The 26,676-nt window shown below is 47.3% G+C and overlaps 4 protein-coding genes across 4 annotated transcripts; 1 reads left to right on the forward strand and 3 right to left on the reverse strand.

Annotated features, from left to right (window-relative positions):
- On the forward strand, window positions 1–5,340 carry LOC127774726 (UDP-glucuronate:xylan alpha-glucuronosyltransferase 1-like). The gene is made up of 5 exons (XM_052301012.1): window positions 1–166; window positions 716–887; window positions 2,793–2,993; window positions 3,165–3,799; window positions 4,107–5,340. Exons 2-5 carry the CDS (start codon window positions 838–840, stop codon window positions 5,126–5,128), a joined length of 1,908 nt encoding a protein of 635 aa, XP_052156972.1. The 5' UTR covers window positions 1–166; window positions 716–837; the 3' UTR covers window positions 5,129–5,340.
- Window positions 5,341–10,052: 4,712 nt separating this feature from the next.
- LOC127772203 (probable pectinesterase/pectinesterase inhibitor 51) lies at window positions 10,053–14,822 on the reverse strand. The gene is made up of 2 exons (XM_052298212.1): window positions 13,757–14,822; window positions 10,053–10,905 (listed from the first exon to the last, which is right to left on the reverse strand). The coding sequence occupies exons 1-2, from the start codon at window positions 14,685–14,687 to the stop codon at window positions 10,214–10,216; spliced, it is 1,623 nt and encodes a 540-aa protein (XP_052154172.1). The 5' UTR covers window positions 14,688–14,822; the 3' UTR covers window positions 10,053–10,213.
- Window positions 14,823–15,202: 380 nt separating this feature from the next.
- Window positions 15,203–20,202, reverse strand: LOC127772211 (protein trichome berefringence-like 7). The gene is made up of 4 exons (XM_052298223.1): window positions 18,896–20,202; window positions 18,051–18,209; window positions 17,600–17,877; window positions 15,203–16,222 (listed from the first exon to the last, which is right to left on the reverse strand). The coding sequence occupies exons 1-4, from the start codon at window positions 19,714–19,716 to the stop codon at window positions 16,200–16,202; spliced, it is 1,281 nt and encodes a 426-aa protein (XP_052154183.1). The 5' UTR covers window positions 19,717–20,202; the 3' UTR covers window positions 15,203–16,199.
- A 1,789-nt stretch (window positions 20,203–21,991) lies between these two features.
- LOC127758560 (sugar transport protein 12-like) lies at window positions 21,992–23,583 on the reverse strand. The gene is made up of 3 exons (XM_052283926.1): window positions 23,548–23,583; window positions 23,148–23,465; window positions 21,992–22,420 (listed from the first exon to the last, which is right to left on the reverse strand). Exons 1-3 carry the CDS (start codon window positions 23,581–23,583, stop codon window positions 21,992–21,994), a joined length of 783 nt encoding a protein of 260 aa, XP_052139886.1.
- Window positions 23,584–26,676: the final 3,093 nt, after the last annotated feature.

A 26,676-nucleotide genomic window follows, 5' to 3' on the forward strand; every position in this document is an offset into this window, starting at 1 on the left:
TTGGCCGCGAGCTCTGCACAGCGAGAGAGAGAGAGAGAGAGAGAGAGGAGTGAGAGAGCCGGTGGCACCCAGCTAACCCACTCGGCCGCCACCAACTGCGGCCATTTCCGACGACGCCGACGCCGGGGCGCGCCCGTCGGTGCTCCCAAGTCCGCCTTCTCTGCGGGTGCGTGTGCTGCTGCATCCAGCATCCTCCTCCCCTTCTTCCTCACCGTGTGGCATCTGCGTGCCTCCTGTTCTTGTGTTGCTGCTCCTGGGCTCTTCTTGATCTGGTTTGCGTTTGATGCGTTGCCGGTGGGAGTTGCTCGATCCGGGCTTGGTGCTTCTGGGTTTTTTATTTTTCCGATGGCGATGTGGCGCCACCATTTGCTCGATTCGGTGTCCGGGTTCTCTCTTTTTTTGCGCGGCAGCAGCTAGCAGATTTATTTTTCTGTTGCCTTGCTCCTAGCCAGTGGCGATGTTGGATTTTGCAGCTCCCTTCTACTTCGCATTTTTATCAATTATTTACTCTTTTTTTTTTGGTGTGTGTGTGTAGTTGTTCTCCTGGGCTTTGCTCTCACTATGATGCTGTTCTTCTCGGGAAAATTTCAGTTCTTTGCCTGCTACTCTCTCTCTCTCTTCCTTCGTCCTCTGTGGCCGCATTGGATTGTTTTCTTTTGCCTCGGTGAACTCCATGCTCACACGAATCCTCCCTTGTTTCTTGCTCCGATTTCAGATGAGAAGCTGCTCCACCGCGGCGGCGACAGAGTGGTCGGCCACCGCCTGAGACCGGAGAGCCACAGCTGACGGCTCGGGGGAAGATTCAGGTGGGCTCGCAGAGAACGAAAGAGAGTCCCCATGGGTTCTTTGGAGACGACGAACACGCGGTACCGGCCGGCCGGAGCAGCGTAAGATCTCCCTACCACCACGCTGTCCCGATCTGAAGAAAGGCTCCACCTTTGCGTGCCTCTCTTCCACTGTTCTTCTCACTCTCTCTCTCTCTCTCTCTCTCTCTAGCTGGTTTACATGCTTTGATGTATGTGCTCGCTTGCTAACCCGGCTACTGTGGTGCGTTGCTTTGCCATGTGCTATCATGTGTTGCATGTCGAGTTCGATTGACTCAAAAACTAATTACTTCTACTTCTTGGTCGATGCGTGGCGCCCGGCGCCGGCCATATCGTCGTGGTATTCTTGCAGGAGGTGGTAGTGGTGATGGTGTACTGGTTTTTAGTACGCTGTACAAGATGCCGTTGTTCTCCTTTTGGTCTCCGTTCATCATGCTCTCCTCCTTAACTTCCCTCATATTGTAGGTGGTGTGGTGGGTGGTAGTTGTGCAGCTTTTATGGCATCCATCCTTCCATTTTTTCCATCCTCCCCCTTGTTGATGCTGCTGCTGATTACAGCTAAGAGAGAATCAGAGAACAGCAGAAACGTGCTATCTCTGCATGTTTTACTCTCTCTTTTCTAGTGTGCTGCTGCTCCTGATGCGAGTTGGTTTGATGCTGATGTGTGGAGAAAATGGATGTCTGTTTTTGCGGATTTTCCTTTGTCTCCAGACGGAAAGTTGGTTTTACTTTTGTGGCCATCTGATCCCCTTTTTAGCGGCTGCAATTTGGTTAAATTGGATGTGCTGTGATGTGGAGCCAGGCGTCGGTGGTCATGTGTTTTCACTGCCAATTTGACCCCAATGACTGCACCTTGCATCGCCGGTGCCATTAAAATTGCTACACACATTAGTTCCATGTGCAGTCCTCAGTGGTCACCAGTCTTTAGGCACGTTGAAGCGTAAGCTACAGTTGCTTTGTGCCTGTGTGGCCCATCAGCGCCAAATGGGCGAGCTTAGCGTGTGTATAGAATGCTGGGTTTTGGCTAGTTGGATGCTTCGATGCACGCTAGTCTAGTGGGTTCAGTAGTCAGGGGCCGGCTCCATTGTTTTGAATCAAACTTCTTGACAAAGCTTTGGTGTTCACAGCTGGGATTACCCATGAGTGCAGCTTTTCGTTTCATGTTTAACGTTATTTAAATCGCTAAGCGCACTTTTAATTTTGAGACCAATAACATGGGGTTAGGTACTGGAGTATCTTTGTGATTAGTGATGCTTTTCTTTCCTAAAAGATGTGGTGTGACTAATAAAGGAAGAATGGAGGAAAATGAATTGGCACCACTTCTTTTTGCTAATCTTTTTCTTTAATTCTCAGGGCGGAGAACCTTGCTATTTTGTTCTCTTTAGCCTTTTTTCTTTGATAGCTAATCAACTTTACTATGATCGCTTTTCCATACTACCGTATGAGAGATTAAGTACTCCTTTGAAAAGATGTGCTATATTTTTTTATAGATTTAGTGTTACTAGGGCTGTTTGTCCATATAGGCCAGCCAGATCAAATACACACAAGACTAGTGCAAACTTCTAGGAAAACAAAACATGATCACCAAGAAAAATGTTTTCTAAGCTATCTTTTTGGGATTAACTAATGGGAACAATGGGGCCTTACAATTGATATGGACCTTGGCTAGCAATTTTTATTACTTCCATGTGCTTTCGATATAACAGTACAACAATGTAAGCTGTTTTTTGGGGAAAATATATCATACTTATTTATTCAGTAGTTCTTTCATATACAATTTCTTCTTCAGACAGAATTCCCCCTTGTGTCTTCATACCTGGTGCAAATTCCAAAGTTTTGTTTCATCTTGCTGACTATCCTACATTCAGGGGTTGCTTTCTGAATTGTTCTTTACCAATTATTATTTGATGCCCAAATAATTACTGTAAGAAGTCGCTGTCTGACTGTTTCTTCTATACCTTCTTTCAGGGATGACACAGCTAAGAGAAGGACCCAGAAAAGCAAAAGTTTCAAAGAGGTCGAAAAATTTGATGTCTTTGTCCTAGAGAAAAGCTCTGGTTGCAAGTTCCGGTCCTTACAACTTCTGCTCTTCGCGATCATGTCTGCTGCATTTCTGACACTATTGTACACTCCATCTGTGTACGACCATCAAATGCAGTCTAGTTCTCGGTGAGTAGACCTATCAAAAGGAAACTTATTACAATATTCTGTCAGCAGTAGAATATCCAGTGGAAACTAGAACACCAATTCCTGCTCGCATCACAGTGGTTATGTTGGAGTTATATATAATAAGAAATTGTGCATTACCCTTTTTGACCATACCTTTGATATGCTTTACAGGTTTGTCAGTGGATGGATATGGGACAAGACCATTCCTGATCCACGATATGTATCTTCGCTTGGTGTTCAGTGGGAGGATGTATATAAAACCGTCGAAAATCTGAATGATGGTGAACGGAAGCTCAAAGTTGGACTATTAAATTTTAACAGCACTGAAATTGGCTCATGGACACAATTGCTCCCGGATAGTGATTTTTCGATCATTAGGCTAGAGCATGCCAAGGAAAGCATCACCTGGCAGACTCTTTATCCTGAATGGATTGATGAGGAGGAAGAAACAGAGATACCATCGTGTCCATCGCTTCCAGATCCTATTTTTCCAAGAGGGACACACTTTGATGTTGTTGCTGTGAAACTTCCCTGTACCCGAGCTGGTGGATGGTCAAGAGACGTTGCACGTCTGCATTTGCAACTATCTGCTGCAAAAGTGGCAGTGACTGCTTCAAGAGGCAATCGTGGTATCCATGTGCTGTTTGTGACGGATTGCTTCCCTATTCCAAATCTCTTCTCTTGCAAGAACCTTGTGAAACATGAAGGCAATGCTTGGATGTACAAGCCTGACTTGAAGGCACTAAGGGAGAAGCTCAGACTTCCAGTTGGATCCTGTGAACTTGCTGTTCCACTCAAAGCAAAAGGTATGTCTTACTGCCTTCATTTTTAAATGGCTTCCCATTTCATGCCACTTAATCCCTATGATATATAACAAGAGAGCCAAATATGAAGTAGTTAAAATATCGATGTTGCTGTAAGTAAGCTTTTAGAATCTACCATTGCATTTCTTTTTCGGGAATGAGCAAGAGTGGTTGCTTTATCACAGATGTATCAGTAATGTTATGGTGATTTTGTCCGGAAATGTTAGAACATACTTTTGCACCTTCTAGTTTTATTTTCCTGCGTGGCGTTGAAATTTCCACTAGATAACATCTTTCATCTCCTTTACAGCACGACTTTACTCGGTAGACAGACGGAGGGAAGCATATGCTACGATTCTGCATTCAGCAAGTGAATATGTCTGTGGTGCAATCACAGCTGCCCAAAGCATTCGCCAAGCCGGATCAACTAGGGATTTTGTTATTCTTGTTGACGAGACCATAAGTAACCACCACCGGAAGGGCTTGGAAGCTGCTGGGTGGAAGGTTAGAATAATCCAAAGGATCCGGAATCCGAAAGCTGAGCGTGATGCATATAATGAGTGGAACTACAGCAAATTCCGTCTATGGCAGCTCACAGATTACGACAAGATTATATTTATTGATGCTGATCTCCTCATTCTGAGAAATGTCGATTTTCTGTTCGCAATGCCAGAAATCACTGCAACCGGCAACAATGCGACACTGTTCAACTCTGGAGTAATGGTTATTGAGCCTTCAAACTGCACATTCCAGTTGTTGATGGACCACATCAATGAGATAACATCCTACAATGGTGGTGACCAAGGATACCTGAATGAGATATTCACATGGTGGCATCGAATTCCGAAGCACATGAACTTCTTAAAACATTTCTGGGAGGGGGATGAAGAGGAAGTGAAAGTGAAGAAGACTCGGTTGTTTGGTGCTGACCCACCAATCCTCTATGTCCTTCACTATTTGGGTCTCAAACCATGGCTGTGCTTCCGGGATTATGACTGTAACTGGAATAACCCGATACTGCGGGAGTTTGCCAGTGATGTTGCACATGCCCGTTGGTGGAAGGTACATGACAAGATGCCAAAGAAACTTCAGCACTATTGTCTTTTGAGATCAAGGCAAAAGGCTGGGTTGGAGTGGGATCGGAGGCAGGCTGAGAAAGCAAACTTGACCGATGGACATTGGCGGAGGAACATAACTGATCCTAGGCTGAAAACTTGCTTTGAGAAGTTCTGCTTCTGGGAGAGCATGTTATGGCACTGGGGTGAATCCAAGAACTCAACGAAGGAAAACCCTGTGCCGGCCACACCTACCGCGAGCCTCACAAGTTCATGAGATGTGTAGATAGCCCTATACCAGATACAAACTTCTAAGCTCCATACATACATAGCAACAGCTTGTAAAGGTAGCTATGCTTAGGTTTCTCGACAAAACTATACCTTGTGTTTGCTATCATGGCTTCGGCTCCACTCTGGCTGCTTTGATAGCTCACAATTTTTTTGGTTTTTTGGCCAATAATTCATCAGTATAGGTAAATTTTCTGTTCATGAATTGTTTGGTCAGTCTGGGGTTGGTTGTTGCTCGGCTGCAATAGCCTAGTTCGATGTATGGTGGTTGAACTGTTTCGGTGATAAAATCTGGAGTGACGCAACATGAGATTGCTGACCAGCAAACACTGCCTCATTTTGACATGAAATACAGTATTGCTTTAAAATTGAGTTGGATTAATACGGTCACGGCTGACATCCACAGATGGTTGGACGTTGGAGCAGCTGGGGCCATTTTGCACTGGAAGTCCCTGAAGCACACGAGGTTGTATGTATGCTTTGCTTATATTTGGCATACTTAGTTAAGGCTTAAGAGATGGGAATCTTTGTTTTTCTCATAGCAATTAATTGCGGGACTTGCAATCAAGCATGCATTCAAAACTCAAGTGATGAGCCCCATTCGTGGGGCACTGATGCACAGCTGCACAGGCAGAGAGGCAGTGCCAACCTAACAATGCAGCATTGAAACGCACTGCTGCTCACTGCAGGTGTGGAACATGGGCACAACCAGATTTCTGAAGAGATCTGGTGGCAATGCCATGCTGCCAAAGAAGAACAACATCATCATTTCCCAGTATCAATTATTTAGCCATGCTTCCGTTCCTTCGAGATGCAGCCTTTCGGGGGTAGCTCATGCTGCTGCCCTTTTCCAACGGCAACGCACCGACTAAAGCAGAAGTGTTAGGCTGTACAATTTCTAGCAGCGTCGTTCGCCAAAGATACTCCTAATCTCTCTTTCTAGTAGTACTTCCCTTGTCCTTCAAGATGGGAGTAGTTGGAGGATTGCATCACAAGTGATTGACTAGTTTACTTCTCAAGAACTAGTAGTGGTATAATGCATTTATGCATCTACTGGTACTTTACTACATACTGGTACTGTTCATCCACGAGCTTGGCATTGGGGGCAGTACACAGCTAAGAGCAGGTACAATAGCAGGCCACAAGCCAGCTACAAACATATTTTAAAGAGATAAATCAGAAGAGAGAAGAGCAGTGGGCTACAGATTTATAGCCAGCTGTAGCACGGACTCCAAGACACAGTGCGTCTATGACAGGTGGGGCTAGGTATTAATAGTGTAGTATGTAACTATTGTATAAATGGGCTATTAGATTGGCTATAAATGAATTGGAGCTAGTAGTTAGCTATACTATTGAACTTGCTCTAACGGAGTACATGAGCAAATTTTGTGAGAGAAGTAACTTGCAAATGCAGTGAGCCAGAAGCTGAAACATGAGGAAAATGTGAATTGCGTGAGCATCCCTAGCTAAATCTACAGGAGTCGTAGTAAACGAAACGGGTCAGCTACTAAGGTTTCATCAAGCTGTTGTTTATGAGGTTGCTGGACTTGTTACGACTTAGCACGAACATAAACAAATTCCCAGTGGGCTGCGAGACATTTCACGCGAATCTCGTGGAAATCCTACCAACCCAGCCGTCCAGAGAGAGAGAGAGAGAGAGAGAGGCGTACGGGGTAGGAGTATACACGTGGTGGTGTTGGAGTCCGGGTGTCCCTTGTCCGGGCGAGCACGAGAGTGTGGCGCGGCCATCGAGTGTAGTATGTCATCTTCCGCGGCCCTGCGCCACAGGCAGCACCCACCAGCGTTGTCAGGCAAAGCGAGCGGTCGTCGCGCATGGTAGGGCATGGACCGACTCCACTCCAGTGTCCACTGCCCTAGGCAGGGAGGGACCCTTCCCGCGACACGCGTCCTCTCGTCGTACCTGGTGCCAGGCCAGACGCCAGCTTTCGCGCTTTGACCGGCTAAAGAAAACGGGAGGGCGAACGGACTACCCTACTACAGTCTTGTGCAAGCCGTCGCCGTCGACGCGGAGGAGGGCCGGCCGGTCCTCACGCTGGGACGTACCGCGTACGTGACGGCGTGTGCGGGGATGCCATCTGCCATGCCGGTGGCAGCGGCAGCGGATCGGGGGCGGCTAGTCAGATTGGCGTGGGGACTTCGCCGAGTTCGGCTGCGGGGGCTTCGAATCGGAGAAGTTTTCGCTCAGAAATAGCGGATCGGGGCAGCTCCCGGCCGGTGCACCCGGTGGGGTTGGCGTGCTGCTCGGTAGCCGGATGGTCGATGGGTTGGCACGGATGCCACGGGCCGGACGTATTGGACTATTCGGTTGGTTTCTTGCTCGTGTTTTGCGTAGTGGATATGGTGGGCCTCGTAAAGGTTCTCGTGTTCGTGTTCGAGTAGTGGATATGGTGGGCCTCGTGAGGGCTCAGTAGTGGGCATGTGGTCATCCGGTACAGAAGGAAAGAAGCCCACAAGGAGAACGTGTACAAAGGATGAACCGAACTCAAAGGAAAAAGTTCAATCAGAGTTCCTAAAAAATATAGATCGGATATTATTCGTACAACCATAAAACCAGTTAAGAACAACTCCCTCAACTATTAATACAGGTTCAAATTTACCTCCACATGTGATTTGGACAATGGTTTTTGTCTTATGTGCCGGCACACTAACCTAGTCTTTGTCCTACTTGGCACATCTATCTATTATATATATTATTAAAGGAATAAAAAAATGAGTCTCCACGTTTGCTCTCATGGTCTAGAAATTTTCACATTAATCGGAGAAAAAGAAAAAACAGAGTTCATATAGAAATACAATTTAGAAATAGCTGAAATTCGGAATTAAAAATAAGGAATATTAGAAGTAAAGTATAGAGTCTATATAGAAATACAATTAAGAAAAAAAATAGAAATTCGGAATTAAAAAATAAGGAATATTAGAAGTAGAGTACAGAGTCTATATAGAAATACAATTAAGAAAAAAATAGAAATTCGGAATTAAAAAAATAAGGAATATTAGAAGAAGAGTATAGAGTGAATTTAAAACTAACTAAAATTCAGAACAAACATAATAAAATTAAAAGTAGAGTTTAGAGTCTGTATAAAAATACAATTTACAAATAACTAAAATTTGAGATTAAGAAAAACATGGGAAGAAGAGTTTAAAGTCAATATAGAAATGCAATTTAGAAGTAACTGAAATTCGAAATTAAAAATTAAAGAATACTGAAAGATGAGTTTAGAGTCCACATAGAAATACAATTTAAAATAATAATAATTCAGAAATAAAAAAATAATATTAGAATAAGAGCATAGAGTCTATATAGAAATACAATTTACAGAAAATTCGGAATTAAAAAAATAAATATTAAAAGACGAGTCTAGAGCCCATATACAAATATATATATATATATATATATATATATATATATATATATACAAATAATTAAAATTTGATATTAAAAATAATTAATAACTAACACGTATATAAAATACAATATGAATATTACCCATTAGTAGTTTCGTAGAGTTATTGCAAAATTTAAAATTATGTTGTCATTTTAATATATTTGAATAATATATTGAGAAAACATATATACTATTATTATATGAGAGAAAATATAATGATACTAGTCGTTCAAGCTGCGCAGCCACCATACTAGTTTTTTTTAAATAGTGAGACCCACGTGTAAGTCCATGTCTCATATTCTTCATCACATCTCCCTCTCTCTCTTTCCTCTTCCTTCTCTCCACTCTTCCTCCCATCACACTTCCAACAAACAGTAGAGACAGAGAGCCCGAGAGGGGTGGCGGTGGCGATGAACCGGAGCCAGGAGGGCACCGGTGACTATTCCCCTCTTCCTTTCGTCCTCTCTCCTAGGATTGGGGTGCCATGGTCGTCAGAAGCAGGAAGGGCGTGGAAGGCGGTGGTGGTTCCAGCAGCTCCCTACGAGTTGATTGACTTATTATTTTTTAATCATTTACATGTGATATATATATATATATATATATATATATATATATATATATATATATATATATATATATATATATATATATATATATATATATATATATATATGTTTTAAATTTCTTTGATGATTGGGCTATCACATGAATGTCACATTAGTAAAAACGACCATCAACATTGTCAAGGAGTTGTTTTGCACGGGTTTAGTGGTTGCTAAATAAGATCGGACCTATATTGGGGACCTTTTCAAAATTCTAATCTGCTTCTATCTAAAATGATAAGTTGGTTAAGTTGGGCTTGAAGGTCGAACTCAAGGGTCCAAAGAAGGCCTCTCTGAACAAGTTGGGCTGGGCCCGTAAATTCTGTGTCGCATTTGATAATCTCATTCAAAAGGCAGTCAACACCCTTTGTCCATGTTCCTTACTACAATCCTACAGTCGAATAGATGGTCGTTTGCCAGGTTCGAAGTGGATTAGCATCGACGATCCACAAACATCTTGGCGCTTCTGTTTACTTGACATTGACTGGTGCGTCACGGCGCATTCGTTGTCCAGTGCACTTCCGAAGTGGGTAGGCGGAGGCGCAGAGCACAACTCCGAAGTTGGTTGGTCTTGGTTCAGTACTTCTGCTCGTTGGGTCGTAGGGCCGGTTGCGCACATCTGCATATGGGGCGGCGAAGAGGGCGGTGGTCGGTGGACGCTACGGCGGAAAAAAGGTTGCTGCGAGTGATGGCCTGATGGACCACCACTACGAGTGAGGCGAGATGATAATGTTCTGGCGACGCCTCAGTCATGCTAATTGCGGATAGCGCACGCGGCACGCCGAACCTATCTGCTTGTCTGCATCCGCACTCGGCCGACTCAAAATTGGAAATTTCAGCTGTTACTTTTCATAGATTTAGCCTTCACGTTCACGGTCGGCTAGCACTAGATCATACATCCTCATTGATCAAGGAAAAGGCTTTGGCCACCCTTTCATTAAACATTATGCACGGCACAATGCGTTTGCACAGTTAAATGGCTATACGCCGTTGGCAGTTTGGCACCATCTCATTCGAGGGGATCACACAATGGACCACCATTTACTTCTTTTTATGCTGCTCTAACTAATGTATTCTGGGTATCCACTTGTCACCCTGTATGAAGCTGGCGACGCTGTACACGTCGACGTGGTCCCTGGGCACCTGGCTGCTCCACCCGATCCTGCTCCCGCTGGCGCCGTCGCCGCCGGGGCCGGCGCTCTCGTACTCGCCGTAGTAGAGCGTCTTGAGCGCGAAGTCGCCGTTCCACGCCATCCACCCGCGCGGCTGCACGATCTCGGAGAGCGTGCAGCCGACGTACACCGTGCGCGAGTACTCCTTCCAGGGCCGGCCCAGGTAGACGTGGTGCACGTCGGGCTTCTCCCTGTACAGCGCCATGTAGGCGTCGCTGCCGTTGACGATGCAGCCGCGGAGCACGATCCCCGTGGGCTGCGCCGGGTCGGTGCGCCCCTGCGCGGTGACGGCGTCGTTCTCGCCCTTCTCCGGGCGGAGCTGCCTCGGGAGGACGATGAGGGCGGTGTCGCGGAGGACGGTGGCCGAGTTGCCGAAGACGAAGTCGACGGTGCCAGAGACGCGGCACCGGGTGTAGAACTGCCGCATGGCGTGCGCGTACAGCGTGTCCTGGTGGCCCAGGAGCTCCACCGTGTCCAGCACCGTGCGGTCGCCCGTCGACCGGAACGCCACCGCCTGGTGCGCGTCGGGCCCGGCCGTGTTGGAGATCGTCAGGTCGCGCGCCATGAAGCCGTCCGCGAGCACGCCTGGAAACAGATAAGAGATCAAGATCACCAAACACATTACAGCCGGATTAGGATTACTGTGAGCACGAGTACGATCACGTCTCGTGACAGATAGTACATCTCAGGGTAAAGTTAAAACTGAGAGTTGTGACTAGCTGAACGAACCATGCCAGGTCTAGTCGGCAGTCCACGCCTAGTTTGGCTATCTGTTTGGCAGGGACCAACAAAAGGGAAAGGCACGAAAAGGTGCAATCTTTTCCTTTGCCTATGAGTAGAGAGGCTCGTGATGCTGGGACGCATTGTCGCTTCCGGCCACACTAATTGGATGGCCTAAGAACGAATAAAAAAGAACGAATGTTTCATTGCGCGATAAGCCGATTGATTAATCATTTGCAAGGGAGAAAACACAACAAGTATTTATCACATCCCACTATCCCAGATGGTTTGTACTCTCTTTCTCCTCCAAAGGTCTGGAGACAGAGCCTAATTCTGAAGAAAAAGATTGTTTTAGTTCAGTGCCAAATCTTGCCCTTCTAAATTTTGTAGTCTAAATAGTACTACCTGTGTGGTGTTTGGGGTTAAATGTAATACTTGCTACATCAATAGAATTCTCTATTAAAATATTGGTAGGGCAAAACTTACCTAAAATTTAGGGCTACCAGTAAATTGGTGGGCCATGTACCTAAAGATTTGGAATCATCTTTGTAGTGTATAGAAATTTCATATCTGTCCAATTGTCCAATGAATTACTCTAGCACTTCAATGGCAATTAGCAGCCATTAACTGCATGCGGTACTACCACAAGTTTTTTTTTTTTTTATAAAAAAATATCAACACCAACTAAATACAGCATAACCAGGGTTTCCAAACCGCTGGGGCCGGGATTACCGCGCCCCGGCGGTAAGCACGGTTACCGCGCAGTAACCGTGAAAAAACCCGTACGAAACCGTGCAAAATTTATCAAACATTTAAATTATTTTTTAAATTTATTTGAATTTAAGGAGGTTACCGCGGTTTTTCTATTACCGTACCCTGCGGTAACCGCGCGGTTACCGACGGTAATGTAAACCCTGAACATAACCAGACATGCACGCAAATATATTTGTACATCAAAATTTGAACTAACGTAGGTAGAGTCATATATACACGACTCACCATCACACAAATGGCGTTCCCCTGCTAAACAGATGTCCTAAAAGCGTGAAGTCAAACCTTACATGCTTAATTAATTAAAAAATATTTAGATTTCACACAAAACCATATTGATAGATTTTCATGAAAAACACTGTAAGAAACTTATATTTTAATATATGGTATTTTTTTTACAAATATACATAGTTAGATAAATAGCGATAAAAAATGCATCAGGGATTGCGTTGATCTCCATGTAAGACTAGGGTAGGGTAGTGTCTGACTAATTATCATGGACAGTGGAAAAGAGATATTGGGGGTACAATTTTCACATTCTCATGGTTAAATAACTTCCTAATATAGACGTAGTCAAGTAGGGTTCACATCATCTATTATAATGACATTCTTGTTACAGACATTGACACGTAGAACGATAGAAGGGTGAGATCCATATATCAGGCCATCCACAATGGGTGTCCCTGGGTTGTCTCCCTAGGAACGGCCGTCTGCCCTCCGTTAGCTTTTCAGTCGGACCTGTCTCCTCTGCCAGGCGCGCGGCTCCTCGCTGGGGGTCGCATTCCTCAGCAGCTTTTAGCTGAGACACCGAGCCGGGAGACGCATTGCAGAGGGCGTGGCTAGGTGAGTGTCCCATGGACACCGCTACCACCCCACATTTTACCGTTCCACCCCTCGCCCTCGTCGTTGGGAGTAGGTGACGACCGGCGACGACCCCGCGAAGGTGACGGGCGGAGGAAGAGGGGTGGCGGCGCGGCACACGGCCTCCGACCGACCCCGTGACGAGAGAGAGAGAGAGAGAGAGAGAGAAATGGATCCGACGGCACAACACGCGACCTCCGGCGGCGACGAGGGATCCACGCGCCACTCGCCACCATCGGTGCCGTGCCTGCCACCGCCGGCGCCTCCCAAATCTGGCCGCGGGGGGCCCAGATCCGCCCACTACGGCGCCGGATCTAGCGCCCCTGACCGGCGACGGCGCGAGGCGGAGGATGCCGGGGAGGACGACGACGAGCGGCGACGGGAGAGAGGGAGAGAGAGGGGCGGCGGTGGATGCCGGCGACAGGAGAGGCGACCCTCCTCATTGTCCTCGCGGCCGCCAGCGAAGGGAGAGGGGAGCGGTGGCGGAGGCGAAAAAAGAGGAGGGGGCGGTGGTGACACTGGCGAGAGAGAGAGGGCAGTGAAAAAAGAGAGGGCGGCGAAAAAAAGAGGGGGCGGGAGAGAGATTAGGGGTAGGGTAGTAAAGATAAACATGGGACTTTGTGGGCTGGGATACCCATTGTAGGTTGGAGTGTCTCTATTAAGTTTCTTCATATTTTGAGGAGCACATCCAGGGGTGTCCTCTATTGCAAGCTAAGTTCTCTTATGAGTGTCTTTAGTTAGTGAAGATACTCTATGAGTGTCTCATATCTAGGAGTGTCTCACCTCGTGGATGCTCTCAATAACTGTAATGGTAGTATGTCAGAGGATCCTCACGCATGCCGAACGCAATGTTCACAAAAGCCAACAATTAATGGCCGACGTCACAAATTCACGGAAAGGCATTTTAGGTGCAGACAAAGAGCTAAATTGGCTGGTCACGAGCAGCAGCTAATGACACCGCATTGATTCATGCACGTACTACGTGTACCACCGTAGAGAAAAAACGTACGCTGTGCCAGCTACCGTATACGTACAAAGACAAGATAGCGTTGAAAGAAGGGGAAAAAATTACGGGTATACGCACCTACGGTGGCCGTGTTGAACGTGGAGACGCCCGGCGTGTCGGCGTTGAGGTCGCCGGTGATGACCGTCTTCCCCATGCCGTCCCCGACGACCACCACGTTCGTCTTCTCCCACGGCACGTTCACCGTCTCCTTGTACACCCCCTCCTTCACGTGCACCACGAACATCTCGTCGCCGTAGTCCGGCGCCGCCGCCACCGCCTCCCCCACCGTCTTGTAGTGGCACCCCGCGCCGCACACCGTCACGTTGGGGGGGAGCCCCTTGGGCACGCCGAGCGCGTCCTCGTCGGCGGCGGACCCCGCCGCCGCGGGCGGCCAGTAGCCGTCGCGCTCGGTCTGCGGCGGGGCCCACCGGGAGGTGTCGTCGCCGTAGCGCTGCAGCGCGGCGAGCATGGAGATGTAGTTGCTGTTGACGGCGATGGTGTCGTCGAGGTAGGCCATGGCGTCGGAGATGGTGCGGGAGAAGTTGACGTACTTGTAGGCGGACCAGCAGTCGTAGAGGTGGAGGAGCGCGGTGGAGGCGGAGAGGAGAGACGGCGACGACGTCGAGGGCGGCGGCGAGAGGCGGTGGGTGGAGAGGGAGAGGAACGTGAGGCAGTTGGTGGCGGCGTTGGTGAGGTTGACGTTGGAGGAGGCGGCGAGGACGGACCGCGCCGTGGAGACGGCCGGCGGGATGCGGGCCCTGAGCGCGGAGAGCGTGGCGGCGAGGAGGTCCGGGGTGGACGCGTCGGCGGAGGCGTTGGAGAGCGTGGAGACGCAGGCGGACTGGAACCGCGTGGCGTTGCAAGCGAGGAGGACGGCGAGCGGCGCCGCGTAGGAGGCCGGCGCCGGCTTGGACGGCGACGGGGCGTGGTGGTGGTGGCGCGAGGAGAGGGAGGAGGGGAGGTGGAGCAGGAGGAGGAAGAGGAGGAGGCGAAGCGGCGGCGGCGACATTAGAGACAATGTCTGGATGGAGTCGAGTGGGAAATGGAGTGGAGTGTGTAGTGGTGGTTAGACTGGTTGGTTATATCGGCGACGGAATTAGGCGGGGGCAGCTGAGGCTTGGTTGGGCAAATGGGCAAGGGAGGAAAGAAATGAAGAGGATGGATTTTGATGGGTGCAGCAGTAATGGAAAGTACTCCCCATTGCAGATAAGGCATTGATGTGTGTAAATTTGCTGGTAACAGTTGAAATTCTGCTGTTGGTTTGCTAACCATTTATGTTGTTGGATTGTGTGTTCCATTTCTAAGCATTGCACCCCCAAGATGGAATGGAATCAGATCTCACCTGCGGAAGTTCCGCTAGTGCAAGACCGGTGATACAATGTCTCTCCGCAAACCAGAGTCTTCGTTTTTACTGGCAGAAAGTAATATAATGCAGATAATTTCATTCCACTGCATTCCCTTCCCCACGAAACACTGTCATGATCATCGCACGATTTGGAGTTTGATAGCATTCCTCACCTCTACATGCTCTGCCCTGGTTTGCCTCGTGAAGCCGACATGATAGACATCTTTTGAAGCTACGCTAGGGATACTTGAAATTGCCCAACCGTGCACGGCAGACACTTCCCTCTTGGGTTGCATCCCCATCCGGGTGAATCTAAAGAGTTCGTTTAGCCATGCCATCTGCCGGTCCCAGCGAACACGAAGCCATCAGTCCATCACGATGCCGGGCAAACATGCACAGTTTTTGTACATCAGCATACGTTAATCATGGAAAACTTAACAACCTGTTGTCAGTTTGTCACATATTCACAATGTAGCCATGTGACATTGTCGTTCTGTGATTTTGTCACCACAGCTCGCTCCCCACAGGATGATGTCGCGGCCGTCGAATAGAGATGGGTGGTTTTTTCACATCCTCTTCCACGTAGCCTACTGGTTCCCTGGACATGATCACGGGAATCACAGTGCACACAGGTGACAGGTCGGCATCTGGCGGATCAGTGTCCACTTAGACTGTAGAGTGTACAGTACTCGCCAGTTAGGCACAGCCGCATAGATGCAAATCCGGAAATGCTGCGATATCCTTCACAATAGATTTAGCATGAATTCAATACCACTGCAGCACAAAAATAAATAGAGCAAACAGATTATCTTATGGAAAACTGTTGATTGCATTCTATGTACGACTAGCACAAAAGAAAAAAATAGACCAAACAGATTTCATGCATGAGAAATGACTTTCCAAAACTTGCAAATGAATTGGTGTTTACATACAGGTTGCCGATTGTGATGTTCTGTCTAAAACGCAAAATAGACAATGATACAAAATCTGTAACCCCGGAGGCGTGTATAAGGAGTACTTGAGGAAAAGGAAAAACCAAGATGAAGACATGCTGCTGTAGTGCTGTCTAAGAAAAAAAAAATCATGGTCCGCTACTTGATAGCAGACGAAGCAGAAGCAGCAGAAAAACAAAAAAGAAAAAGAAAAAGAAAAACAAAGTATAATGTCAGCAGTCAGTCAGCCAGCCAAAGTTCGCCAACCTGCAAAATTGCACGTGAGGAAAGATCAGATCAGTATATCACTATTTATCTCCATCAATTCAAAGACAGCAGCGCATGCAGTGGAAATCATCGTCAACAGATTGAATTCTGCATATACTAGCTAAATGCCCATGCGTTGCAACGAAATTAAAAATAAATTATGTCATTACTTTTCCCAATGTTAATTGAAAAAAAAAATCATATTTTCTTTGAAATTCGATGTGAATGGATTATGCTGGTTCATATGGCTCACCTTTTGATGTAGAGTGGTAGATGATGGATTCACTGATTTGAATTTCAAGCACAACCGTGGTTACACTGACAGCATGAACCCACATAAGTGCATAGGTATGGTGGCAGATTCACCACCACCACCATTGAGGTCTTTTAAAGGAGTATAGATACTATTTTTTCTATCACATTCAAAGTATATTCGGGATAAGATTACCATAAATTATTTGACAAGTGGAGTATAGGTAAGTTGGAAGTATTCCTGTGTTCAGGTAAGTTCTCTCCCACCCAATTTCAACATTGAGCAATCATCATGTTTAGTCCTTGGTTTTACACAAAGCTAGTACAAAGTTCAGTTTTTTAATTATGAACCAAACAATCTTACCAGGTTTTGATGTCAAAGAAAAAATAACAAGGGGGGACAATAGGTACCAAGTAATACATGGCATATTTTGCACTATATATAAAAAAACTGGAGGGTTCCAGGTTAGCTTGCAACAAAAAATAACTTAAGAGAAGAAAATTTTTGTGGGATTATTACTACACAATACTTTACAGGAATAGTGTTATAAATAATAGAGTAAAGTGCATTGGCGATCCTTAAACTTGTAGGGTTGTGTCATATAGGTCCGTAAACTATCAAAACGCATATCCAGGTCCTAGAACTTGTCAAAGTGTATCATTTAAGTCCCAAATCGACACATCCCCTCTAGGATCCTACGTGGCGCTGATGTGGCATGCCACATAGACGTGACGTGTCATTTTCTTTTTTTCTTCTTTTATTTTTCTTTTTCATTTTCTTCTCATTCTTCTTTTTTTTTTTTCTGCTCGGGTCACATAGAAAGGAGTTGAAACGGGAAAAAAGAGAAGAAAAAAGGAAAAGGAAAAAAATTAAATGGGTTCCATTTGTCAGTCAAAATGATGCCACATCATGTCCATGTGGCATGCCACATCAACGCCACGTAGGATGCTGAAGGGGTTGTGGCGATTTAGGACCTAGATGACACACTATGACAAGTTCTAGGACTTGGATATGCATTTTGAGAGTTTAGAGACCTAGATGACACACCCCTATAAGTTTAAGGGCCATTAGTACACTTTACTCTAAATAATATGTTAAAAGAATGATAATGTAAAGGATCTCACCATTCGTCAAAAGGTGGGAAATTACTAGTTCATTCCAAGCATCTGGGACTCCAGGAAGGCACCAATGACTGCAATCAAGTATGGTTGAAGGATGACTCCATATACCGATATGAGCATCACTTCTGAAGGCCCCCATCAAAGTCACATTCAAGATAGTTGCAGGAACGCTCATGTTCACCACAACCCCAGCGAGTATATCTCCAAATTCACTTCTGTCATCTCCTTTGGCCTCAGCTGTAGGAAATTCTGTTACTTCACATACCTTTTGATTTGAACCACTGTAAGTATGCAAAAAGGGAAAAAAATACAAATGAGTGTATGTCTTTCGCAAATCATTTACACTTTCTTCAAACCACAACAGTAGCAGTCTTGTTTTCATTAGGTGCCTTTATAACACAATACAAGAAGAACAATACACTGGAAAAGATCCGATGTATGTGAGAAAACACACCTCCAATGAGATGGCTCATACGTGCGGAAAAAGACATGTGTTCGTTTTAAATCCACCTTTTCCTTCACCCATGAAGCCCATGTTTCAAGTGCCATTTTGAAAGCAGAATTAATGGATGTACCTAGTTTAAGCAAACCTCCAGCCTCAAAATAGCAGCCCCTGTTAAAAACACAAAACAATAATTACCCATTAGTGAAACAGGGAAATGACAATTTAGTAGATTGTGCGTAAATTGTAACAATTTGCAATAATAGGAATCCACATTAGTAGAAACACTTCTGAGGAATATGCACAAACATAACTTAATAGCATAATTGAAACACAATGCAATTATCGACAGTGTATATTTCCTAACTACGACTATTCTGGTGAAGGACGGAATGCACCAACATCAGCCATCAGGCAATTTTGACAGGAGAAACAAAAACACTGGTGCTTGTGTTGCTTTGACCTCAAGTAACTTCACTAAGATTGCAAGGCAACCCATCACTTGTTTTTGTCAATTTGTTACTATCAATACTTTTGATCAGTCCACTTCATGATTCCTGAACAGGATAAATTGTGTTGAGCTCTTAAAAAACAATACTGTCTAGCACCCCTTTGATCTAGGGGTTGCTTAGAAGTCACATACTAAATAACAGATATCTTTCAAAGCGACACTGTGCTACCTATATGCCAAACCATTGGCATGCACAGAACATCTATCCAAGGATTTTTCGCAAAAACAAATGTATTGGAGCAAACATATATTAGGTTCATGATTTTTAAGTTAACTGCAGTAGATATGACAACAATTCTAAGAACAAATTGGTGTTGCTAAGTACAAGTACAATAAGAAAACTCACATATCAAATAATTTGCTGGGAGTCCACCAATGCCCTGAGTTGAAAATAAGCACATCAGCATTCTCCCATTTCCGGCTGATATTATCCATCTTATCAAGCTTGAGAATTGCTCGGACCCTTTTTGGGCTACTGCGAGGTGCAGGGCTCTGTTGTACAAGAAACACCGACCGGAAGAACTCTACATTCAGGTTGAATGACGCAAATCTCACTCCTAAAAACCGGATAGTCTTTGAGATCTGATTGCCATTAACCTCATAAACAGTCTTGGGATTCTCCACCCCTGCCATGAGCATGCAGATGAAAGATTCCCACTGTGTCCGGCTCATGGAGTCCCCCACAAACACAACCCTCTTCCCCCTCAGCCGTTCCAACACATCCCTGGCACTGAACCGCGGCAAGTCGCATCCCCTTGGCTTCCACCGCCATTTCAGGTAGCCGGTGTCCTTCCTCCCATTTGCCAGGCAATTGAATCCCCTCTCCACAAACGGGCAATCGGAGCTATTGTACAAAGGGTACCTCCTGTCCGGCACCCAGCTTCCGTCGAACACGTCGCAGGACCCTAGGTTGTCGCCGGCGAACTCGGCGACCGCATGGCCGCGGCCCTGGTACCGGAAGAGATACAGATACAGCGCGCAGGAGAGCACGAGCGCGACGGAGGAAAGGAAGAAGGCCAAGGCGGCGCACTCGAACGACGGCCCCGAGGGCGCCCACCACCACCACTTGCGGTGCGCGGCCGCCGCCGCCGACACCCGCGGGCTCCCGACGCCGCCCCTCGCTGTGAGCCGCGCCGACGTGCTCCTGCTAAAGCTCCCGGTCACCATCTCGCCGCCGCATCCGCCGCCGCCTGATCTCCCATCACACAAACCCCCAGCAGCCAAATCTGCTCGAACAAATCCACCGGCGCGGCTTCCTATCCCAATACGCCGCGTTCGAATCCCTCCGCCAAATCGGGCCGGATCGAACCTTGGGGGGGCCACCTAACCCCAGTCCCGCGCACAGCTCTCCAGATCACGGAGCACCAAAATCTCTTGCTGCCCACCACGGAAGAGGAAGGAAGGATTTCCACGACGACCGGGATCAGGGCCGGCTACTCACCAGATTCCAACCACCCTTCTTCTCCGGCGATCGCCGGAGCGGCCGCACCCAGCCCCCTGAGCAGGCTCCGGAACTGCTCGATATCTTAGTGGGCGCGTCGCCCGGCGACCTACGGCTACGTCAGCGCTGGCGCGGCGCGAGGAGGAGGAGGAGGGCCAAGTCCGAGGAGTAGAGGAGGAAGACGACGGCTCCGCGCAGAGGAGGAGGGCGGTGGCTGAGGAACGCGTGCGATTTAAATACCAGAGTTTCCAGATACCAGGAGGAAGGAGGTTTCTAGGCTCACTGACCTGTGGGGCCAGTATACGACCTGGCCCACCTGGCATTGAGTTGCAGCCGCTCTGCGCTACGTGACGTGACGCTTTGCTTTTTGACTTTGGCGGTGTCGAGAGGAGGGTGGTGGTTCTCTGGTCGTGCGCGGTGGTGAGGTGAGGTCAAATGAGTTGTCAAACGTTATAAGAAAAAACTCAAAATTCTTTTATATCGTGGGACGGAGGGAGTATCACCCTACCGATAACATCAACGGCCATACGGAGGGTCAAGTGTTCATCGGTACGACCGTACTCGCCCATGATCTGTCCACATCACGAAGGTTAGGGGAGGTCTGCAACTTTTCTGCCATTCTCAGCTCGGAGTTAAATGTGAGGAGAACCGGATATGGGCTGATGGATTGGGAGGCCTTCTAAACGAACACAATGCCGGATCTAGGCCAGCTTTCATGTGCGGCGCGTTAGTGTTCCATGGCCTGATCTAAGAGGCCAAAACCTTCGGGCAATCCTTTATAGGGCCAACTACAACAGCCCACACGTCCGTGGGGATCCCGTTAGGTCGTTTCCGACCCAACAGCTACGGATCGCACGTTCTCAAAGTCCGGCCTGGGCACATCTGTTGCACGTAGGAAAGGAATAAGTTTACTTTGTGACCCTCAAAAGTGATCGAAATCTAATTCGTAACCCTAAACCACAAAACCGGATATCTCGACCCCTCAACTCTTAAAACCGGTGCAATTTGACTCCTTCGGTGGTTTTGGAGGACGGTTTCGCTGATGTGGCGCCTACGTGGCATTCTAGTCATCAAATAAATTAAAAAAATAAAGTAGGGCCCACCTGTCAGTGAGTCCTCTCCTACGTTCTCTCTTTCTTCATTGCCAGCAGCGGCGTGAGGACGGGGTGAGCAGCGGCGGCTGGCGGCATCGGGGCGCAGCGCAGTCGGCGGATAGGACGGCGGCGGCTCGGCCACGGAGGCTCGCAATAGTGGGAGGACGAGGGGAACGGCGGCGGCGGCGGCCCAATATGCTGCTCGTCATCCTCGCCCTTGCGGTTACCGGCGCGGTCTCCGACGGCTCGCGAGTCGCTGGACCACATCTCCATCAACTGCATCGGCGTCGGGGGACATGTCCGGCTGCCGCTCCGTCCACTCGCGCTCGTTCAGCACCGACGAGGAGGGCAAGGCTCCTCGTCCCCGCTCAGCGCGGCTCTTCTTGGATAGTCCCGACTGGAGGCAGTCGGTGGCGGGGAGGGAGTGGGAATGGGAGCGGGACGATGGCGACGACAGAAGAGGAAGCTGGCTCGCGTCGGGATCTTGGTGGTTCGTCGGCGATGATGCCGTGTGCGCTGATGTGCAATCTTGAGCTTTTTAATTTCTGTTTTGCATGCATATAGTGGCTGGGGCTGAAGTCTGGCTTGTTCTTTCCAGTTATGCATGTAACGAACTGCTGATGGAGATGAATAAATAGAGAAGAAAACAGAGAAGCTGCGGTGACTGGTGAGACTTAAGCAGCACAAAAACCACTCTGTTCAGAACTCTGTTCTTCGGTTTTTCAGTTTACTGTTCACAGTCTTACAATCTTCAGAGTTTCAGAGATTCAGTGAGGTTGAGCGTGTGAGTTGTGAGCGAATTGCAAGTTTCCTGATGACGGTGGTGGTCTCCCCCTCTCCCCCGCCGTAGGCGACGACGCGATGGTGGAGAGCGCGTCCAGCACGCCGTTCCCGAGCGACAGGAGCGTCACGCCGGCGATCGTCGGGAGAGGCGGAGCAGCCACGAGAGGCCCTTGAGGCTGGAGCAGAAGTACACCGCCGCCGTGTCACCGAGCAGGTAGAACAGCACGGCGAGCCAAGCCGCCATCACGCCGTAGCCAAGAACCCGCCGCTCCACACCGAACACGCAGTTGAACAGGTACAGGTAGTCGACGTAGCCACGCGGGAATTGCCGGCGATCATGGCCATCCTCCTCGGCGACGTGCTCGCACCTCTCCCCATAGCTCTCAACCTGGAATACGCCGCCGCCATCGCGACGCCCCCGGATCCCGCCCTCCTTGGACGACGATACCACCTCCGGCGGTGTGCCGCCGCGCGGCAAGATGATGAAGAAGAAGGCGAGCAGGAGCAAGAAGGCCACGGTGACGCTGGCAATGATCAGCACCCTTGTCGCCGGCTAGTGCGGAGAACAGACGCTGACCCCATCTCGCCGAGAGCTGGCCTCGCCATCGTCGACTCCTCCACTGCGGGGACCGCTTCAGCTCCTGCCGGGCGGCGCCACACCGCAGCCCATGCCCTGCCGCCGGCCGAAGGGGAAGAAGGGGAGAGAAAAAGAGAGAGAAGGGAGAGAGGGAGGAGGAAGGAGGACTGACATGTGGGTCCCACAGTTAGTGGGCCCCACATTTTTTCTGTGTGTGAATGACAAACGGGTCCCACGTAAATTTTTTAACTTTAATGCCACGTAAGTGCCACGTCAAACGCCACGTGGATCAAAGGCTTGGTCAATATTGCCACGTAGGTGCCACGTGGCGCCACGTCAGCAAAACCGCCCTCCAAAACCACCAAGGGAGTCAAATTGCATCGGTTTTAAGAGTTTGGGGGGTCGAGATATCCGGTTTTGTGGTTTAGGGTCACGGATTAGATTTCGATCACTCTTAAGGGTCATGAAGTGACCTTATTCCCGTAGGAAACTATGTTGGAAAAAGTACACCGAAGGTCCCTCAACTTGTCAACGAGTTACAAAATCGTCCCCTAACCGCAAAACCAAATATCCAACGTCCCTTAACTAACCAAAACCGGTCACAAATGGTCCTTCCGTGGTTTTCACCCCGGTTTTGTCCTATGTAGCGGCTGAGTCAGCGTGGGACCCATGTGGACCCCATATGTCAGGCTGCCACATCAACGTTGAACACCATGATTAGCATGGCCATCACCAGGTGTGGCCGGTACTCGCAACGAAGAAGCCGCCACAACGCGCCCGACTCATACCTCCGGTCCTCCTCGGCAGCGCGGACGATATCCTTGAGCTTGGCGTCGACGTCGGCGGTGGCCGCCCCGGCCCTGCGGATGCGCCACAGCAAGTCGCGGGCCTCGTTGAGCCTCCCACGCAGCGTGAAGCTGTTAGGCGTGTCCGGGATGGACGCGGCGCCCACGATGACGATGACGGCCGGGACGATGCCGGCGCCGAGCGAGAGTGGAAGTAGCGGCGAGACAACCACCACCTTATTGGGCTTCAGCGTGGGAGGAGACGGAAGTCAGCGGCGGCGGTGCAGCGCTTAGTGGGGGAGCTGAGGACAGCGAGACGGGCAAAGAGCTTGAGGAGGCGGCGGTGGCAGCCATGGGGGTCAGAAGAAGGGAGAGAGAGAGAGATGAGGAAGGGAGAGAAGAGGGGAAGGAAAAGAGAGAGAGGAGGCTGATGTGGCAGTCTGACATATGGGGCCCACTCAGCCGCTACGTAGGATAAAACCGGGGTCAAAACCACCAGAGGACCATTTGTGACCGGTTTTTGTTAATTAAAGGACGTTGGATATCTGATTTTGCGGTTGGGGGATGATTTTGTAACTCGATGACAAGTTGAGGGACCTTCGGTGTACTTTTTCCAACTCTGTTCGCACCGGGAAAAAGGTCTATTCTACCTCATAGTCTGATTTCTCTATCTCAATCGTTAAACCAAACATTAAGCCTATCTCAACTATCAATTCATTTTACCAATATGACACCTACATGAAATTTTTTTAAAAAAATACTGTAGAAATCACGTGTAATTTTTCCACCCTCACCTTATAAATTACAATTAACGAAGAAAAAAAATCAGGACCCACGTGTAGGTGGCCCATTCGATTGAGAAGTAGGAGCCCGAGCTTGTCCACCCCGCCACTGGTGCGGATTTGAAGCATGAGGAGAGACCAGCTAGAGGCAAGGCGTATAATAACGTGCTATCATCAACAGTAGTGGCAGAGAGTATCAACGATGGTGGTGGTGGTGAGAGGATTAAAGGAGCACTCCGGCACTAGTGCTTGGAGGTGGTGGCCTCGTCGTTGGATCGGTGCAACCATGATCCAAGGTAATAGTATCGAGATACTACCGTAGGATCGTAAGAATATCAGATTTTAGAAATTACATAATTTTATATAAGATATATAATATGTTGTATAAATTAAAACATATAATATTGATTTTGATAAATTTAATTGGTTTTTATATAAACTTGAGCATATTTATTCACATTATTTTCAATCCACCTTATTAAATAATATTTGGTAGGATCGTAGAGATCGTAATATCGGGATACTATCTAAGATTTCGTAGGATCGTGTGGAAATGAATAGTAAGATCAAGATACTATGGAAATTACGATATTAGATGAGATCGATATCGTTTCGAATTCGTAGCATACTATCCTAGTATCGTAAGATACTATTATACAGTTTGGGGTACTGACAACCTTGAATTGCATGTGCCCCAGCGGATCCAACCGCTGACACACTCAATGGCAAAAGGAGGGATTAGGCTATCAGTGCACTTGACGAAGATGAAGGATGGCCGATGTGTGAGAAGAGAGGGGAGTGGGGAGGAGAGAGAGGATGACCTATGGACTAATTGCTTTATTATTATTATTATTATTATTATTATTATTATTATTATTATTATTAACTGCGTCAATATCGACGCTTATGTGTATACTGACTCATCACGTGTGGACTAGGTGAATACGCCACGTCGGTTGAAACCGCTGAGCAAACCATCAAAGGAGTTCACTCCTCATTTTATTTGTTAAGCCAGGGTAGACAGAAAAAGACCGAACCAAAAAGACCGAAACTAGGACTGAAAAAGCTGAGAAATTTGGTCACTAGTTCAGTATCAGGCGTTAAAGGACCGAATTTTATTCGGTCAATTCAGTTAGTACCTTCGATTAACTAAATAAACCGCACAAATCAAATTTTGGCCCAATAAGACTATTAAGGTCCAGCAACCCAATTAAATCGAATTTTGGCCTCTAGCATGCTTCGATATATGGCCCGTGATAGCGAAGAGAGTCAATTTGTGTTTTGTGGGTGTGTGTTTATGTGTATGGTTTTTTTAATCTGGAACTTAGACTTGCCCTGATTATTTTAGAACTTTTGATATTTCAGTCATGATCGAGACCGAGACTGATTTTCTTGATCTTCATTATTTTCCTAAATTAATTGGTTTCTATTTTTAGATGACCGAAACTTGTAGAAGATCAAAGATCGAGACCGGATTTTTTGGTTTGACCGAACGTCCAACCCTAGTTCAAGTAGTCTTAATGTTACGGTGAGAAAATGAATCGGACTTAAACTATGGTTGAGGAAAGGCAATGTAAACTTTTTCCTTACAACATGGTGGAAGTGCAAAACTTCCGGTGATGTGCTTGTGAGTTGTGATGCGATCACTCCTTTCTTATCTCTACTTACCCAACTCACCTCTTTCATTTTCCGCGCGCACGTTTTTCATACTGCTAAACGGTGTATTTTTTATGAAAAAATTTCTATATGAAAGTTATTTTTTTAAAAAAAACATATTAATACATTTATATTTATTTTAGCTAATACTTAATTAATCATACGTTTCGTTTTACGTGCTAGGGAGTGACGGTTCCCAACCCTCGTTCCCAGACATAGTATCTTCGTCGCTTCGGTGAAGCGAACCAGGGAGTCACCGAGTCGGCGTGATAACGTAGAAGAACGGCTTCTAGAATGTCTCGTCAACCCAATGACAAAGAATGGAATTAAATTTGAAAAATATACCGTTGATTTGTTTTTCCTTAGAAATATTTGTGGCGTAAAATTTAGAAATATTCGTGGCGTAAAATTTTTAGCAGAAATATACCGTCAATCTCGCACAACCGTTGTGCGAAAGTGACAGAAGCGTGACGACGCACACCGCGCAGTATCGCGAGACCGAACGTCTTGTCCAACGGTTCTACTTAATTAGTGATCAATTATCCTAATTATTGATTATTTAATAATAACTAGTGATTAATTATCATAATTAGTGATTAATTAATAATTAATCAATCACTAATTAACAATTTTCAACCGTCGTAATCGCTCACTGATTGAGCGAGACTGCTCGGTCTCGCGCGGCCAAACCGCGAGACCATATGGTCTGACGCCGCTGCACGCACGTCCTCGATTTCGCCGTTCGGTGTCGCAGTTTCATTGTGTGGGGCCGACACCTGTCATAGATGCCGTTCGTGTCGTCACGCCCATGTCACTTTTATGAAACGGTTGTGTGAGATCGATAGTATATTTCTGCTAATAAATTTACATCCCGAGTATTTATGAGAAAAAACGAATCAATAGTATATTTTTAAATTTAATTCCAAGGAATGGCGAGTTCGTGCTGAGCACGGACGCAAACTTGCACGGGACGTGGAGGCGGATCTCCGGTTAAATGCTTGGCCATACG

This window comes from Oryza glaberrima, chromosome 1, assembly GCF_000147395.1.
Source record: "Oryza glaberrima chromosome 1, OglaRS2, whole genome shotgun sequence".
NCBI lineage: Eukaryota > Viridiplantae > Streptophyta > Magnoliopsida > Poales > Poaceae > Oryza > Oryza glaberrima.

Coding starts and splice junctions, on each gene's coding strand:
- LOC127774726 (XM_052301012.1), top strand. CDS start 838: ATGGGTTCTTTGGAGACGACGAACACGCGGTACCGGCCGGCCGGAGCA. Junction 888..2,792: donor TACCGGCCGGCCGGAGCAGC/GTAAGATCTCCC, acceptor ACCTTCTTTCAG/GGATGACACAGCTAAGAGAA. Junction 3,800..4,106: donor TGTTCCACTCAAAGCAAAAG/GTATGTCTTACT, acceptor TCTCCTTTACAG/CACGACTTTACTCGGTAGAC.
- LOC127772203 (XM_052298212.1), bottom strand. CDS start 14,687: ATGTCGCCGCCGCCGCTTCGCCTCCTCCTCTTCCTCCTCCTGCTCCAC. Junction 10,906..13,756: donor GTTCAACACGGCCACCGTAG/GTGCGTATACCC, acceptor ATCTGTTTCCAG/GCGTGCTCGCGGACGGCTTC.
- LOC127772211 (XM_052298223.1), bottom strand. CDS start 19,716: ATGGTGACCGGGAGCTTTAGCAGGAGCACGTCGGCGCGGCTCACAGCG. Junction 17,878..18,050: donor TATGAGCCATCTCATTGGAG/GTGTGTTTTCTC, acceptor GCATACTTACAG/TGGTTCAAATCAAAAGGTAT. Junction 16,223..17,599: donor TTCCCACCTTTTGACGAATG/GTGAGATCCTTT, acceptor GCAATTTTGCAG/GTTGGCGAACTTTGGCTGGC.
- LOC127758560 (XM_052283926.1), bottom strand. CDS start 23,583: ATGGCTGCCACCGCCGCCTCCTCAAGCTCTTTGCCC. Junction 23,466..23,547: donor CCTCCTCAAGCTCTTTGCCC/GTCTCGCTGTCC, acceptor AAGCCCAATAAG/GTGGTGGTTGTCTCGCCGCT. Junction 22,421..23,147: donor TGCTAATCATGGTGTTCAAC/GTTGATGTGGCA, acceptor TCTCCGCACTAG/CCGGCGACAAGGGTGCTGAT.